This window comes from Haliotis rufescens, unplaced genomic scaffold, assembly GCF_023055435.1.
Source record: "Haliotis rufescens isolate VD_foot unplaced genomic scaffold, xgHalRufe1.0.p SCAF_16, whole genome shotgun sequence".
Lineage (NCBI taxonomy): Eukaryota > Metazoa > Mollusca > Gastropoda > Lepetellida > Haliotidae > Haliotis > Haliotis rufescens.
The window spans coordinates 12,350,908-12,369,550 of record NW_025963846.1 but is presented as its reverse complement, the minus strand read 5'-3'; the positions used below and the strand labels follow the sequence as shown (position 1 = coordinate 12,369,550).

Genomic DNA, 18,643 nt, shown 5'->3' with positions numbered 1-18,643 from the left:
GCAATCACGGGTCTATGTCACAACACTTGTTTATGTTGCAGCAAGTGCCTTTGTCACAGCATGTGTTTCAGTTGCAGTCAGTTGTTGGTGTCCCGTCTCGAAGCCTCTACACGTCTCTAACTCGCGACACGTGTCTGCACAGCTTCCTCTATCGTTACTCCACCCTTCCTATTCTCTCTGACTACGATGTCGTCATGTCATTGTCGTTTGCCTGGGTGAATTAAAAGGATCCACTGTGCTTCATTGTACAAAACACGCTCCTACTATCATGTTAATGTGCTTGTATCATGTGTATTGCCTTTCACAACTGCTTTAATAAAAGGGGCACGGGTGGCTCAGTCGTCTAAGGCGCCGCGATTCGTTGTGCAGAGTTGAGTCCCTTGGGCACGCCAGAAACCTATGATTGTGGGTTCGAATCCCGGTTCGACCCGATTACGTTTCTAGGTTAGTTAGCACCATACCCGTGCTCGTGGGTTTCACCAAAGTGGTAAACGTCTGAGACCTGCATCACTTCGGGCTTTCCTCTCACATTAAGCTGACACGCCGCGATATAACTGGAATACTGTTAAAAAGCGGCGTTAAACCCAACTCACTCACACTCACTCGCTTTAATCAAACAATCTGCTAGATTCATATGTTACCCAAGTCATACAATCGTATTATGTTATTTGTTACACTGTTTTTTGGCTGATTATGTTGACATACATTGGAAAACATAACCGTTTGTGTTGATATGTACGGTTGTAAGCGTTAGAATTATTTCATCACCTCATCAATGATGAACATGGATACGAAATAAATTAGATATATTCATCATGTGAAGAAAGTTCTCCGTTCTATTTCAGTGAACCTGACAGTTTCATCAATGTATACTATTGATTATAAAACACCCCTTTGTTTCTTTACCCCAGCATCTTGTCACATTTCAGGGAAATCAGAGAGTACGGTATCTGCATCAGTTTCTTCTCCTTCTTCTTCAGCTTCTAGTGTGACAACAAAACCGTTTACAAGCACCGTGTCTCTTCCCCCATCCTCCGTAACAACAGGCTCAACAACACTAACCGCAGGATCTCCAACAAACACCATAAACAACGTCGACATGTCCACAAGCCTCACGGTTGGTACGATCGCCACTACAGGGGGAATAGACACACCCACAACAAGTATTGTTTCTACGTCTTCTGGACCTAAATCGAGTATCACACCAACCACCCAATCAACAGTGGCACCTAATACTTCACCTGCAGGTAGTACAAGCAGTAGTACGACCCCTACAGCTACCAGCAACACCACCAACAGCGGGGTGACTTCACCTGTACGAAGTACAAGCAGTACAAGCAATAGTACGATCCCTACAGCTACCAGCAGCACCACCAACAGTGGGGTGACTTCAACGGCTGTCGGCACCATGACATCCCAAACTGCATCCTCCTGGGGAACATCATCCATTGCCTCGTCCACTGCAGGCCAACCAGTGTCCACAGGAAGGTCTTCAGATAACCCTGACCACACTAGTCGGTCAGTTATATCCACAACTCCGGACGCCATAAAGGGGAGGACTGACAAGCGTCTTGGAGGTTGGAACAATCGAGAGTCCATGTCACAACACGTCTCTATATCATAACACGTATCTAAGCCCCACCACGTGTGTAACTCGCAACACGTGTCTGTACAGCTTTCCCTATCGTTACCACCCTTGCTATTCTCCCTGACCACGATGTCGTCCTTTGACTACTGTTTCCACAGTTCTTAGTCGAACAAAACGCGCTCCTACCATCACGGTTTAACTTGCTTGATGCCTTCAACACGTTTTATGTGCATGTTTCATTTGCATTGCCTGTCACATCTGCATTAAATAAAACAATATTCCAGTTTCACAAATCATCCAAATTATACACTGTTGTTTGCTTCATTTGTTGTTTTTTCCTTATTATGTTGACAGTATATATTTGAAGCTGTAATCGTCTGTATTTATATGTAAATTTGTAAATGTTAGAACTAATTTATCAGCATTTTAAAATTTGACATGAATATGAACTTTGTTGAATTAAAATTAACATAGTTTCATTGTGTTAAATAAATTACCATTCTATTTTAGTACACCTACAGTTGCATTACTTTGTACTATTATGCAACACCCCTTTGTCTCTTTGCCCCAGCATTATGTCACCTTGCAAGGAATCATGCTTGACCTGTGACTTCTTTATCATTGGTGCATATATCTGTTTCAAGGACAGTTCCTCCTTTGATTGATAACCCGACTCAGCTTTATATTTTTGGTGTGTTGCGCCAACTCTTTCTGTGTTACCATTGCAAGGACGCGTGTCCAGATGTGTCGCGCTTTTATGATTATGATAATAACCTCGGATACACCATTAGGTCTCATTTGATTCATAATATTTATTGATATCAAAAGTACATTTAACGCTCATTAAAGTGTATACAGATATCACCTTAAGTGTATATATTTGGATTAGTAATTTGTGCTTTGTCAGCGAATCTGTAACATGTAATTCGATGTACTAGCATGGTTGGAAAAATAAGAAAAAGTGACCTGATGTTTTTATTTAGTTTTTATTTTGTTGTTTGTTTTCATTCTTACTACCTTTAAAAACAATTTCTGTTTAAACTGTATTTATTATTAACGCTCTTTTAAAAACTAAGTGTTCGTGGAAAGTGTTAAATTAAAATAAAGTAAGCATGTCATTAAAATACTTTTATCTCGTTCGTTTTTCTGTATAATTGTAAATCTGAATGTTCATATTCAGACCTTGCTAAATGAAATCAGATCGAGGTTTTAATTTATAGTTTATTTCTACTGGCAACGTATTATTGTTGTTTTCACATGTGAGTGTATCAAGGTAAAACAGAGACCCGTTGATTCATATGTCTGCATTTCTGCTTCAGAGTTGAAGGCCGAGAATAACACTCTGAAGATAGTTGTAGGGATTCTGGCAGCAGTGATTGGCTTAGAGATCATCATCGCTGGCATATACTGCATCCTGAGGTAATGCTTGCACGTGTTGAAATACTGCATCCTGATGTAATACTTGCACGTGTTCATATATTGCATCCTGATGTAATACTTGCACGTGTTCATATATTGCATCCTGATGTAATACTTGCACGTGTTCATATATTGCATCCTGATGTAATACTTGCACGTGTTCATATATTGCATCCTGATGTTATACTTGCACGTGTTCATATATTGCATCCTGATGTTATACTCTCACGAGTTCATATACTGCATCCTGAAGTAATACTTTCACGTCTTCATCTATTGCATCATGGGGTAATACTTTCACGTGTTCATATACTGCATCCTGAAGTAATACTTTCACGTCTTCATCTATTGCATCATGGGGTAATACTTTCACGTGTTCATATATTGCATCCTGATGTAATACTCTCACGAGTTCATATACTGCATCCTGAAGTAATACTTTCACGTCTTCATCTATTGCATCATGGGGTAATACTTTCACGTGTTCATATACTGCATCCTGAAGTAATACTTTCACGTCTTCATCTATTGCATCATGGGGTAATACTTTCACGTGTTCATATATTGCATCCTGATGTAATACTCTCACGAGTTCATATACTGCATCCTGAAGTAATACTTTCACGAGTCCATCTATTGCATCCTGAGGTAATACTTTCACATGTTCAAATACTGCATCCTGAAGTAATACTTTCACCTGTTCATATACTGCATCCTGAGGTAAATCTTTCACATGTTCATGCATTACATCCCGAGGACGTAACCCAAAGTTAACGTGTCGTCTTAGTTTCAAAATCAGTAAATGCGCTGTCGTGTGAAATGATTTGATTTATACGGCCTGTACTGCGATAGACAATCGAGATTTGTTATTCTCTGGTGTTTTATATTTACGATATATTCGGGGTTTTTTTTCTATTTTCAGAAAGAGACGGCGCCGCCCGCCATTTATAGGCGGAGACGAGGAGGAGCCAGCCGTGAGTTTAGAGGAAATTTTATTCTTTGGTTCATGGAATGTCGAGTTATCCGTTTTGCGAGACAAGCGTAGGGGCGAAAAAGGTTATGTGGCTAATAGGTGAAAGCGTTCCCCCTTCACACCACACACCAAAATTCCATTTCTTCCCCAAAAGATTACAACGTATGATCCCTATTATGTGTTATTATAGTAGTTTAAGTATCTCACGTCGGTGATGATATGGCTGTAATAAAATGCGTGATAGAGTCTACAAACATTCACAGTTCAAGACCCGTAAAGATCCGGGTTAGAATAGGTCTTCAGCACCCTATGCTTGCCGTAGGAGGCGAAAAACGGGATCGGTTGGTCAGACGCGCTGACTTGGTTGATACATGTCATCGTATCCCAATTGCCTAGATCGATGTTCATGATATTAATCACTGGATTGCCTGGTCCACACTAAAGTATTTACATACCGCCGTTGTATAGCTTGACTACCGCTGAGTGCGGAATTAGACAACAAAACACATCACAATAACCATAATACGTTAATTTCTTCGACAGTTGCGCCATGAGATGCGCCCGTACTTCCGCCCAGCGAGCAGTTACGACCTGGGAAACACTCCTACTCGGACAGTGTCCACCGCGTCCAGCGAGTCCGAGCCCATGACGGCCAAGTCCACCAAGGGGAACACGCAGATGTTTACTTTCAGTAACGGAAATGACGTCAACCCGAAGGACAAACCATTGAAGGAGATCAACGAAAATGAAGAAATGTAGACAAACCCTAGTATCCAAGAAGGCCAACATTACAATCCGAACATACCGTACGGTATATGCGCCATACTGTATAATGGGACCATATGTTGTCTTGCATTTCTCTTACATGTTCTTTGAGTGCTTAAAACAGTTATGTGGAATCGTGAACCTTGACAGCAGCGATGAGTCGTTGTTGTGATACTTCAAACAGCGCGAGTGGGACTGCTCCTTAGATAAACGGAGAGACAGCATGCAATGAGTCACAGGTATTCAGTGCTGAGGAAAAATGTCTTCGTAACGTTCGGGATCACTCGTAACATTTCGTTCAGTTGACGGAAAAAAACGAATGATAACGAATGAAACTCGGTAGTAATCGTGGCTCATTCTCGACAAATCCGTGACGTTCAAGGGTATTGGTGATAAATGGTGTTTAATCGGTCGTTGAGTGGACGCAGTACACAGGTGTGTCGTTTATCACTCGGCGTGGCAAAGACTCGTACGACGGTGAAGCATATGATAATGATAGGAAGAGGAAAGGAGGTTTTCGTTGCGATAAGGTATCTGATATATGACTCCATTGTGGGGGTTATCCGAACAGCCGCACCCGGAACATCACTGATTGTTGTAACAGTTTTGATATCACATGAAGATTGACATACTATCTGGAATGATTGTTACTTGCATTATAAGGGGGAACCCTACGCTCAGTATTTCACCGCCATTGTCCGTAGTCATCAAACACAAGTTTTGCTTTAAAATATGCATGACTGATAAAGGTTTATAAATTATGTATTTTTCATGTTTTACCACTTATAGGGGTAAATGGTTATGTTATGTGCCAGCCACATAACATATGAATATGTATGCGTACGTAGACAAAAGGTTTCGAATAAGTCAAATCTTTCTTTTTTTTCAATATGATCTTCTTTATTATTTTTCTATATGTCCACACACACACACGCACACACACACACACACACACACACACACACACACACACACACACACACACACACACACACACACACACACACACACACACACACACACACACACACACACACACACACACGCACGCACACATACATACACACACACACACATAAATACATACATACATACATACATACATACATACATACATACATACATACATACATACATATCTGTTTCTGTAACGGAAATTTATGAAATTTGTGTCCAAGAGCAAATGGATGTAATCCTGATGTGTCCCTTCAGCCTCTTGTCCTTGACTCCAATTTTTATTACATTTTTGTTCTGTAACTACATTGACCATAATCGATTATATGACTTGAGTAGAGTAAAATACGAATCATACGTTATGTACAAAATGTTAAAATGTGTACGATGAAAGTGGTGTAAAAAACTACGTCTCGGAAAATTATGCTGACTTGTAAGATATGAAATCAACGTTTTGAGTGTAAAACACTTGCGAGAGATAAAAGTAACTATGTATTTGGTGCTATTTGACATGCATGTCCGCTTTTTTGTCCTTGATTGCTTTCTGGTTGTGACAATGTCAGTTTACCGTAAATCATTTAATAAACACCTGGTTCTCGGAGCAGGCATTTATTCTCAGCAGGCGTATATTGTTTTGCAGAGAGGCTGTCCAGCTCTCTAGTTTTCAAATATTTCATGGCAAAACTGACACAATTTCAGAGTCTAATAACGGCCATTTATGTACTTATAAATAAAAAAAATTAAATCGTGAATATCATTTTATTTGATGAGAAACAAATTTTATTGTTGCCCCAGTTTCGTTCAATAAAAACGCTTGACATGGCTTTAGTTGCTTTCGATGAGGAGGTCTACCCTGCGTTTATTTAAGGACTTACGGTAAATGCACATCTGACCGCTTCTGCTATGTTACATGTGTTATGATTAGTTGGGCACAACCAATGAGCCTTCTTACACTGTAAGGTAGAAGGAAAACGTTTTTGTCATGGATCCGCGATATACGTGGCAAGTGGATGGTCGAATGTAGCTAATATGTCTGATTGTTTTGATAAACTGTTTAAATGAAACTGTGAGTTTTAAAAATATTTTAAAAATGCCCGTGCATAATAAAGATTCTACACTCCATGAAACCTGATCGCCTGATGAAATAATTTGGATTTGTGCGTGAAGCGGCCTGTAAATCACAACTGTTTCTTACTTCGCCAATATGTTTGCTATTCAGCCCGTGTGTATCTATTTACACGGCCTATCACACATTAACATGTTCTGGATTTTTTAATGCAATTCCATGACCAAAACGGCAACACTTCCTAAAAAGTGTGCACGTGTAACACATGAACTGATGCTGACTTGCTATGAAACCATATTATACTATATACTACTCAAAAGAAAGAAATCTTTATATGACTATAGTTATTCCGTCATGCTATCACAGATTAATTGTTTGATAGGCATTACTTAGAAGTTGACGGATGACAAAGTAGACACAATTTATGGATAACAACTTCTTTAATTACTGTAAAGGCGACGTTTTGGTATAGATCCTAATGATACCTTTATCAAGCAAGACAACGGTATAAGATCGATACCGAAACGTCGCCTTAACAGTAATTAAAGAAGTTGTTATCCATACATTGTGTCTACTTTGTTATCACAGATTAATTATTGCTATATGAAAAAATCGGGTCTTCTTTATCTTCTCTTGAGTAGTAACCTTATCTCATCATAATCGAACTTATTATGAGTCTTACGGTTTATTCATGACTACACATTCCATGGCGCGATACGACCTAATTTCAACAACAAACAAAAGGCAACCCCGTCTTGCCACGTGACCTCAATGAATTATGAGGTCTGGTGGCGTCTTTACATTTGATATTTTCGGGTCGGTTAACGGTTGATGGGCAATGTTTTAGAAGGTTATCAGGTTTCTTTTGTCCTTGAACCTGTTGTTAATACATGTAGGTCATTGTCAAGGACGCAGGGTTAACTTGAACAGACTTTGACCTACATTAGATATTTTCGGGTCGGTTAACGGTTGATGGGCAATGTTTTAGAAGGTTATCAGGTTTCTTTTGTCCTTGAACCTGTTGTTAATACATGTAGGTCATTGTCAAGGACGCAGGGTTAACTTGAACAGACTTTGACCTACATTAGATATTTTCGGGTTCGATTAACGGTTGATGGGCAATGTTTTAGAAGGTTATCAGGTTTCTTTTGTCCTTGAACCTGTTGTTAATACAAGTAGGTCATTGTCAAGGACGCAGGGTTAAGTTGAACAGACTTTGACCTACATTAGATATCTTCGGGTTCGATTAACGGTTGATGGGCAATGTTATAGAAGGTTATCAGGTTTGTTAAAAAAACAAGTTCCGTCACTGGAATGATTGAATGATTTATAATAAAGTAATCGATCTTAAACGTTGTGATACACGTATGTTCACACGGTCAATATGTATAAATTAATCAATGCCCAATGGTAACAGCTCAGTTGTTATTTTCTACCATTTCTGTTTTTTTCTATGTGATACACGTATGTTAACACGGTCAATGTGTATAAATTAATCAGTGCCCAATGGTAACAGCTCAATTGTTATTTTCTACCATTTGTGTTTTTTTATTAAACTATGAACAAATGAACCTCTCCATCGTGCGTCATGTTTGAGTATCGTCATGCGGGTAAACCTACCTATAAACGAGGGGTGACGGACATGTTCTGAGCATCACTTAGAAAGACTTGACCTGAAGACATTAAAAATGTCCCTTAGTCTTACATTCTTACCGTATGTGCCTCAAAAGTGCAGCATAATATGCTCCGTCCATTGTCTGGACGACCTGTGAAGATCCAGGGTAGAATAGGTCTTCAGCAACCCATGCGACTAATGGGATCGGCTGGTCAGGCTCACTGATTTGGTTGATGAATGTCATCGCATCCCAATTGCGTAGATCGATGCTCATGATATCAATCACTGGATTATCTGGTCCAGACTATATTATCTACAGACCGCCGTCATATAGCTGGAATATTGCGGCGTTAAACAACAACCAACCAACCAGCGTCTGGACATTTGGAAGATAGTCCACCATGATGGCATCCTCAAGATTAAGAACACGAAGTCCATAATTAACCTTTCCAACTGATGGGGCAGTCTTTGCCTCTCTTTAGAGGTAGTGTTGTCAAATGTCCCACTGTTTTGATTGATGCTTTGGCTCAGACTGGAGCCCAGGTTTCATTCATAGTCACAAATCGATGCAAGAACCTTTCTGAATCAGCTTCAAACAGAGCCAGGTTATCCCTGGACATGCTCTGTTAAAAGCTTGGAACCCAAAGAGCTGATACTTTCGTGCTTGCTGAGGTTTCTCTGATAAAGGGAAATGCCTTTCGAACTAGCACTATGACACCCAGTCTTTCGTCGGTCGGTCATCACCATATCGTGGATTCTCTGGATCATTTCTGGTGCTGCGGACGTCACAGGCTTTCCAGGACGTTGGTCGTCTTCGCGATCGGTGCTCGTACTGCCTCACTTAACCTTTGCTTCCCCCGTTTTACGGTGGTATAGGGAGGGGCATCCTATCCTTGTGTTGCGCTCATAGCATGGGCATCACTGGTTACTTTTACTGTGAAGCCCTATTTCTGCAAGTACTTGATCACTGCACGTTCCTGAAGTTGTCCATTTTCCAAAGTCACATACCCCTATTTATGTTACCGATTTCTCACAGCAAAACAATCGCGTCTATGTGAGCCTCAGAACTTATCGGCAAACCCTCGTAAGTAAACTGAGTGAGTTGGATTTGAGGGGTTTCCTAGCAGTATTTCACTCATATCACAGCGTTTACCGTCAGAGGAAACCTCAAGCTGCTGAGATAGCATGGGCATGGGGCTAAAAGAACCGAGTTACGGGTGATCTCCAACCCATCGCCAGCGGCTCCACGGTCAAGGGATATACTCTGTGCAAGATCCCGCGACACAGGCCAGGATGCCACCCGTCTTCACCACTGCAACATATTGTACGTGTATATGATGGAACGCTGAGAGAGATTACCGGGGGAAATGGCACTTAAGAAGCACAATTAAAATCAAAGCAAGGGAACATTGATTAAATTAAGCTTTAGGTACATCGATGATCTGCTATGGACCAATAACGCACCAGAACTAGCAATAAGAGAGACCAGTGAAGCCGCCTCATCTGTTTCATATTCAGACCTTTGCATAAAGATTCAGAGTGACAATAAAATATCAGCAAGACTGTATTGCAAGAGGGATGACTTCTCTTGAGGTATAATTGTATTGTTCTTTCAAAGAGTGCCATGCGATTCCTGCTCAAAAGCTGCTTGATTGGAATTACAACCTTCAAGAGGTTAGTAAAGTTTTTAGAACGTTTTAGGTAAAGATGAGGATGACATATCCATTCGTGATCAAAATAATGTCCGATGCAATTTCCTTCTTTGACTTGTGCCATATGTTCCCGTTTGTTTCGGGTAAACAGTTGATTGCCTTTGTATGTTTTGGTACGGACGTACACCATTATATTGGATAGTGATTCACGGGACATCGGATTCCTTACGATTACAGAAAGGGTTTCGTCGCAAAGGGTATTGGGCTGACAAACCTAGAAACATAATCAGCGAACCTTAATTCGAGCCCACTACCATATGTTTCTGGTACGTCAAAAGGACGCAACTCTGAACAGCGAATGGCGGTGCCCCTGACGACTGGGCCACCAGTGCATGGATTCAAACATGTGGAATATATCGTTAGATGAAATGATTTGCATGAAAATGACAGTTTGCCTTTTCACAACTGAGATTGGCTGATTAGAAAGTGCACTTAACGTGACCTCATATGGAGGTTGTTTTGTGAGGTATCGAATCGGAATGAAATACAGTAAACTACCGTTATAACGAACACGCTTATAACGAAATGACGGATATAACGAACTTACTTTTTGATCCCGACTACTTGCTGTGGTCATGCTGTATATGTTCTTATAACGAACTACTAAAATAAGTAGTCCCTTTGAGTTCGTTATAACCGTAGTTTACTGTATCCGACTTTCATTAGAAGCATATTACGTATTCCGGAGCAAAATGGATCTCCATAACTCGAAGTCTTCCGTAAGAGATGGGAACAGGATGGTTATGGGTTTGCCCTGGCTGTGTGCATTGTGTCATTTTACACAGACTGTGTTGGATGTTGTCAAACCAGATTTCGACCACATTGAAACCCGGGACCTCACTGGGGTGAGACGTACCGCTGTCGGGTCTCTCGGACTATAGTTCCCCCTTCCGGTCATTGCTCTTCCCCACTTTTCCTTCACCCATTCGGTACTTGAGTTACCGTGATTCCAAATTATATATACTCGCCAACTACTCACATTCAACAGGTATTAGATTGGTTCAATGCACAAATAAACATTGTCAACATACTGGCCATGTTGTGTGAACCTATACTCATGAACGCATCACTTGTGACGTCATAGACCCATGACTCGAGATGCACCATTTTTCTCGTGCAGGACAAGCGTCTTAAGTTGGGAAATCACGTGCAACATATCGTGATAAGAATAAAGACACTGTAGTTACACTTGACTGATTGTTAGTTTTGTCTTCAACTGGTACACATTGGAAACGTCTCTTCTGAACCTACATACTTCTCTATATGTTTCTATGGTTCGCGTTTCTTTTGGAGGTGAGGATATTATTAACAAATACCACGTGGCTTCTTAGATGGTTTGGCGGGGGCACGCGTGGCCCAGTCGTCTAAGACGCCGCGATTCGGTGTGCAGAGTTGCGTCCCTTGGGCACGCCAGAAACCTATGATTGTGGGTTCGAATCCCGGTTCGCCCCGATTATGTTTCTAGGTTTGTCAGCACCATACCATGCTCGTGGATTTCACCGAAGTGGTAAACGTCTGAGACCTGCATCACTTCGGGCTTTCCTCTCACATTTAGCTGATACGCCGTTATATAGCTGGAATACTGTTAAAAACGGTGTTAAACCCAACTCACTCAGTCACTTAGATGGGTTGGCGATTTAACGCTTCCTCGACTATTTTACCTTCACTTTTTGTCATCACTGCAAATTACATTCATTTATGGTGGGGTTATTTATCAGACTTCTTTATATTCCATTAATTTGCCGAATCTGACACAACAGCAGATAAAGTTTTGCAATAACCTTGTACCTTTTGTGTAACTTTGTGGACGGCATTTTCACCTAAGATCAATATAAGTACACCACGTCCACCCCGTGTCCGGGTGATTCATTGAGATATATCTTCGCCTTGCACCTAGCAGGTGACAATGACACCAACAAACAACTTGGGACCAGCTGTAACTGATGGTGTAACAACAGACCTTCTCTCTCGTCGCCTACCAACAGGGTACCTCTCTTGTCTGCTGTCTGGCAGTGACCGACATCAGTGTACAGGTTTAAGCCAGGACTTTTCCATCAGACCAGGGTTCACGTCACAAAGAATAGACTTGACTGAAGGTCGGAAGCTAGGCCTTGTTGTGCAATGAATAGTAAATGCTTTGTTGTGATAGGAAATAATATATTGGGCTTCATTTTACTTTTGAGGGTGAGGTATGTGGAGTGCTAGGTAGCTAGCAGGACTGTCCTGAGAAGATAGTCTCCCTTCTAAATAAATAGATAATAAACTCTTGAATTTGATCAGGTTCATTCATTCATTCATTCATTCATTCATTCATTCATTCATTCATTCATTCATTCATTCATTCATCCATCCATTCATTCATCTGCCCACTCACTCACTCACCCAAACACCCACCCACCCACTCACTCTCTCACTCACTCACCCACCCACCCACTCACTCACTCACTCACTCACTCACTCACTCACTCACTCACTCACTCACTCACTCACTCACTCTCTCACTCACTCACTCACTCAAACACTCAATCACTCACTCACTGTACCTGGGCGGCGTGGGATGTTGCTCCTGATATCAATCACTGATTTGTTTGGTTCCAGAATCGATTTTTTTATTGGCTGGATTATTGCTGAGTGTGGCGTTTAACAACAAACAAACGAACCAAAATGCTTAAACCTATTTTAATCCCTATTATTTTGACTTTTCTGAATCAAAACAAAAACCACAACGCTAACTAATCATAGTCTTAGGCCAGTTGTATTTATATTAATGTCTATCTTCTTATTTAGAAGTTTGTATGATAATATCTTTGTAACGAATACCTTATCATATACGTATATTAGTTGCCAGTGAGGCAACATCGACCACATATACATGTACGCCTTAGCCAAGGGATTGCCTAGCATCTCTGCATCAGTAGTAGTAGAAGAAGTAGTAGTAGTAGTAGTAGTAGTAGTGAGTGAGTGAGTATGGTTTTACGCCGCTTTTAGCAATATTCCAGCAATATCACGGCGGGGGACACCAGAAACTGGCTTCACACAAGTAGTAGCAGTAGCAGTAGCAGTAGTAGTAGTAGTAGTAGTAGTAGTAGTAGTAGTAGTAGTAGTGAGTGAGTGAGTATGGTTTTACGCCGCTTTTAGCAATATTCCAGCAATATCACGGCGGGGGACACCAGAAATGGGCTTCACACAAGTAGTAGTAGTAGTAGTAGTAGTAGTAGTAGCAGCAGCAGCAGCAGCAGCAGCAGCAGTAGCAGTAGTAGTAGTAGTAGTAGCAGTAGTAGTAGTAGTAGTAGTAGCAGCAGTAGTAGTAGTAGTAGTAGTGGTAGTCCCTTATAATTATTTAATTATTATCATTGTTACTGCATGCATTATGTTTTACATCACTATAACTAAAATATTATCGGCAGTATTACAACCAGGTCTTGACATACATGTACATGTAGTTAAAACGCTGAGTCCAACGTTTCCATGTTAAATACCCGTCAAGATGTTATCCCGACGGCCATACACCAGCCTTCACGTCGAGGATTACATTGTTCGATTGCAGAATAAATGAGTATTCATATCACAAACCCCTTACATTATTGAACTGCCATGGGAATGCACATTGTGCGAGGAACGACAACTGCATGACGTAGGACGAACGCCAGACCAAAATTATGTTTTTTTGTCTGATAACGGTATCTTAGACATTATGAATAATTATCAAGATATAGATTTTCGGCCTTGTCAAGCCACGAACGCTTGTCATTACTTTGTGCTGCGGTTCCCGTGTAACGTTGACTGATTTGGCCCCTGTCCAAATATTTGCTTGTTACTAGTTCAGTTTGTTTTGTATTTTAATTAGTTCGTTTAGATATTTTTCGCAAATTTCTCAAGGTCACTTGTGGAAATTGATTTAACCTATATATTTTTTATCGTTTGTGTAAACATATAAGATGGAAAGAATAAGAAAGGTTTTTTATATCAAATTCTCAATTTTTCGTTTTTGTGAAATGTCACAGGAATATAAAAAAATAACGTTTACATTGAACCAGTGGAACTATGAATACATTCATCGTTGCTTTACATCTCGCGTGCTTTGAGCGAACTTTAACAAGGTACTGCGCGTCTATCACGTGTCTGCGTCAACAACAGAAACAAATTGTGACTTTGTTTCGTGTTAAGTGTTAATCAAGATTGACCGTAATATCAGAATCTTCAAACATGAATTTTATTGTTTAAAATATTCCTGATGTTCAGGCTCGAGTGATCTGTAAACCAATATATTCAAAATAAAACACACATCAATATATAAGTTGGCGATATGATCCCATGCAGTGCATATCTCTGGAGTCCTAATACCCAGCTCCGATATTCCAACAGGCACACCGTGCACGCTTGGCTGTGTTTAGTCACCTTAAGTCCAATCACCATAACGTGTGTATGAATAGCTTCTTAAGAGGGGTTTTGTTTTGAAGTAATGCCGATGTACTCTGATCCTATAATCTGCGGTTCTCCACTTGAAAATGCAGTCAGAAAGGCAATTAATCTCCGAAGGAAACCTGAATAACACACCACCCGCCTGCTTATATACAGATCACAGTGACGTAGCCAGCCGGGGTTGCAGGGAGGGCAGTTGCCACCCTGGATTTTTTACAGAAAACATTTTTCCTTGTGAAAGTTAACTTGAATAAAAAATGAATAATCTTATTTGCCCCCCCTGTCAAAAAAAGTTATCTATGGCCTTGGATCAGAAGTATGATACAACGGGCGGTAAGCTGTAGGTACACGTCGCTCTATTAGCAACACTTGGCTAATCAATATAATTTGATCACTGCAAGTCACTACTTTATTTATCAAAGGGAGGGCACCGCAGGAGGTGTGAATAGGTGTTGAATGAATGTTAGCGTGTTGAGCACAGTCTAATTAAAAGTTTGGTAGTCAGCAAGACTAAGACACAACGCAGTCGGTATAATGGGTCGACCGGGCAGGTCTGCGAGGCAACGGGGAAGACGGACATAGTGTAGAGAATGTTTTTCGTCCGATCCAGGTTGCTACCTTCGTGATTGAGTTCTGGAGATTATGACGGGCATTCATGCGGCCAGTGACAGTCAATGGGATACTAATCTTTGTATTGGTGTATTGTAGTAAAATGAGGTCCAGTGTTGGAAATATTGGAACCGTCATGTTGTTTGATTCGTGCTGAATATCCCCATCTTGCGTCGATATTTATTAATGGAGTGTCGCGATTTGGAGGAATCTAAACAACATTGTAAACCAAAGCAATTTAATCGTCTTCAAGATGTCTCTCACGAGCTTCAAAAGGAGGTGGATTGAGAAATGGTGTGAAGAGGTCCATCACCACCTTCGTGAAGGGAGCATGTGTAGCAATGTGATCGGATACCCGTCAGAGGAAACAGGTGGGTTTAGTTTTCAAGGGATGCTCAAATCGTCTGTCCCTCTCAGAGGAGAGGATGTGAAATATCATCAAAATTCAGATTGCACGATGGACACGAGTTCTGCCCTGGTTGATAAAGTTTCATATCAGTCGCCTTTACCTGTTGTCAAATTTTCCTATAGCCATTACCAAGACCAACGCAAGAAAGTAGAACGGCTTGTTCATGGTCTACCTGTGCTGTCACAGTCAACCACCCAGTTGGACAGAGCGTCGAAAACAGGGGACAATAATATGCCATTTATCGTTGTTCATGGTGAAGAACATTTAAAGACGAGACGAGAGCGGGACGAGAGTTTGGAAAGAGGGAAAGTGACATCTGCCCCCGCTTCTTTAACTGCGCAAAGGCTTGCGCAAGAACTCAAAAAATCAAATCATGATTTGACCAGTGGGGGCATTCGTGTGAATATTATGAATGGCGATCAAGCGAACCGAATTAAAACTGCTCCTGCTTTTAATAAATCAAATGTGAGTAAAGCTAGAAGATTATTAGCCAAACGGAATCAAAATGGGAGAAAGATAGATGGACAGCCATATTCACCGATAGAGAATTGCTGGACAATGACGGAAATGACGTGGACATGATCATGCGCAATAAGGTAGCGAAACACTTTCCGGTCTCAGTTACGAATGTGAGAAGAAACGAAATGGGAAATTTACTGTGTTGTGGTTCCAGTAATACACGGGTATGTCCGTTCGTGAGAGGAATTCGTATTGTCTGTGATGAGCGTGCACGCCTCATTGTCTTGCTATTTTACTGTTACCCACTGACATGACCATGCGCAGTATGGTAGACAAACAGTTTCCGGTCTCTCAGTTTCGAATACGAGGAGAGACGAAATTTGGAATTTTACTGTGTTATGGTTCCAATAATACACGGGTATGTCCGGTTGTGAGAGGAATTCTCATTTGTCTGTGATAAACATGGATGACGCGTTGTCTTGTTATGTTTTAATGTTTACCACAAAGACACTTACTGTGATGACATAGTTATTAAAATCAGTCAGAATTAACTACTTCAAATTATCATGCTTATCGCCACTATTTATTTAAAGATACTTGCAGAGATACACGTCTGGTGTCACGTGGTCCTGTGTACAGGGCACAGGTCACTAATCAGAGGAAGTTAAGCGGAGAGTAGTTGGATGGGTGACGTTCGGCGGCTTGACACCTGAGAGCTTCTAGAGCTTCGATCCTGCCCTAAGATGATGCATACTTTGTTCAAAACATGCGTTCACCCAGCAGTGAATGGGTACCCGGAAGGTTGTTATGTTCTGTTAGCCATCTAGTGTCAGACATCTTGGGTTGTATACTCCCCAGGTAGCTGAGAATGAAATGTAGCGCTTTGAACATGCCTCAGGATGTGGATTTGACACATTATAAATAGGCAGGTTATTATTTAATAATTATACACCACTGTGATATGTTTGGTCTTCATGCTTGTTCAGTGCTTTCAGCTCGTTGAAATTACGCATCAAATATATTATTTAATGTTATTATGTTTTACGACTGGTTAAGTATAATTCGTCAGTACAGCTTTGTCACGATATACTTAAAGAGTCACATAACACTTTATTAACAAATACCTCGTAACCGCTTAGGGAAACCATATATAATTACAGAGTAAATCCTTTTACAATGGTTATGTAATCAGAACATATATGTTCCTAAGTGAATACACGACTAGGAGGAGCACACTTTCGTTTACAGTTCGCTTCGTCTACATTGTTATCAAAAGTTATGCACGAGTGATTAGAGGGGTAATAAGCTGGCCCCTTCAGAAACATAGCAGACTTGGCCGTGTAAAGGAGTAAGAGTTTCACATATTTATTAATTATTTACTATGACCAAATATTACATATCATAGTATAATCAACAAGCACTATTCCTTTACAACAAGAGTTCTGTTCATTTCCCCAGCCGCAGCAGCTGATGAACAAGAATTATGTAATATTAACATTTCTGAAAAATAGTAATTATAAGAATTCTGCACTGCGGCAGCAGACGAACAATACAATATCAGTTCAATTAATTTTAACTAAATGTCCTGCAGCATCAAGGAATGCCGAAGGGGACTCCGGAGTGGTCCTTCAGCCTCTGTAACCTTTGATCAATTTCCTTGTACAGTCTGCATCGAGGAGGAAGTCTGGCACCATGCAGAGACTGGGCAAGATTGTTCTTTTCAGTTTTTTCTAAGTTCTGTGTGGCGGTCGGGTAGCCTAGTGGTTAAAGCGTTAGCTCGTCTGTTTACTCAAAGGAAAGAAGGTAGTTAATCCTTGGCGATAAACTCCTACAAGTGTAAATAAATAATCTTTATCTTGCGTTTAGTAATCCACGTCTTTGGGACGATCAGTGGTTTAATGTATTTACACTAAAATAACTGAAAGACATTTGAGAGTTTTAATTGTATTAAGGTTGTTCTCTAGTAGTATGGAGTTTGTACCGTCCATTATCAAGTGAGGGATGGGATTAACTGGGTGTAGTCGAAACACCCCACCTTACCACAGTTACTGTAGTCGAGCCGACTGTAGACGAAAGGAACTGTAGCCAAAAGAAGGCTGCATCCATGACACATGTTAACGCTGCACAAAACCCGATTTAGTCGTATTCCTTGACTAATCTGTCTTAAGTGGATGGGGATGGTGGTGCTTATATGGATCAGTCCAAACCAAGCTTGTTTTTACACTGGTCCAATGTCGTAACGTCGTTTTACTTATCAACGTCAGACAACTTTCCTTACTGAATAAACCTCTCCAGGAACACAAAGAAATATATATAACTACAGATTTATATAGCGCTGGTATACAGTTCGAAGAACTGCTCAAAAGCGCTTCATTTGAGTCTGCACAAAAAAGAGACATTACACAGCTAGGAAAACACAAAGCCTCAATACTCCAAGAAAGATTTGGTGAAAAGATAGGTTTTGAGTCTTGATCGGAACAAAGTAGTGTCAACGGCATTAAGGGAATACTTATAATAATGTTGATAATTTTCTACTAGGTTCTTCTATGACGAATAGGCATGGTGAGTTTACTTATGTCGGGCCTCAATGGCACACAGTAAGTTTACGACGGTAATACGCTTATGTCTTTAATGGCTTATGAAATGCTCATC

At 40.6% G+C, this 18,643-nt stretch overlaps 2 protein-coding genes across 6 annotated transcripts in view; both read left to right on the top strand.

The window, feature by feature from the left end:
• The window catches only part of LOC124135230 (cell wall protein DAN4-like), a 34,554-nt gene extending 28,841 nt beyond the window's left edge, over positions 1-5,713 (top strand). For 2 of the 5 annotated variants that reach the window (XM_048396878.1, XM_048396877.1), the window contains 4 exons: positions 981-1,577; positions 2,908-3,007; positions 3,930-3,981; positions 4,524-5,713. In XM_048396878.1, coding sequence (XP_048252835.1) covers positions 981-1,577; positions 2,908-3,007; positions 3,930-3,981; positions 4,524-4,739 — 965 coding nt within the window. In that variant the 3' untranslated portion in view covers positions 4,740-5,713. The remainder of the gene's footprint in view (positions 1-980; positions 1,578-2,907; positions 3,008-3,929; positions 3,982-4,523) is intronic. The other 3 variants (XM_048396879.1, XM_048396880.1, XM_048396881.1) reach the window with 3 other exon arrangements.
• A 9,234-nt stretch (positions 5,714-14,947) lies between these two features.
• LOC124129321 lies at positions 14,948-16,542 on the top strand. The gene has a single exon (XM_046492847.2). The coding sequence runs from the start codon at positions 15,377-15,379 to the stop codon at positions 16,112-16,114; it is 738 nt and encodes a 245-aa protein (XP_046348803.1). The 5' UTR covers positions 14,948-15,376; the 3' UTR covers positions 16,115-16,542.
• Positions 16,543-18,643: the final 2,101 nt, after the last annotated feature.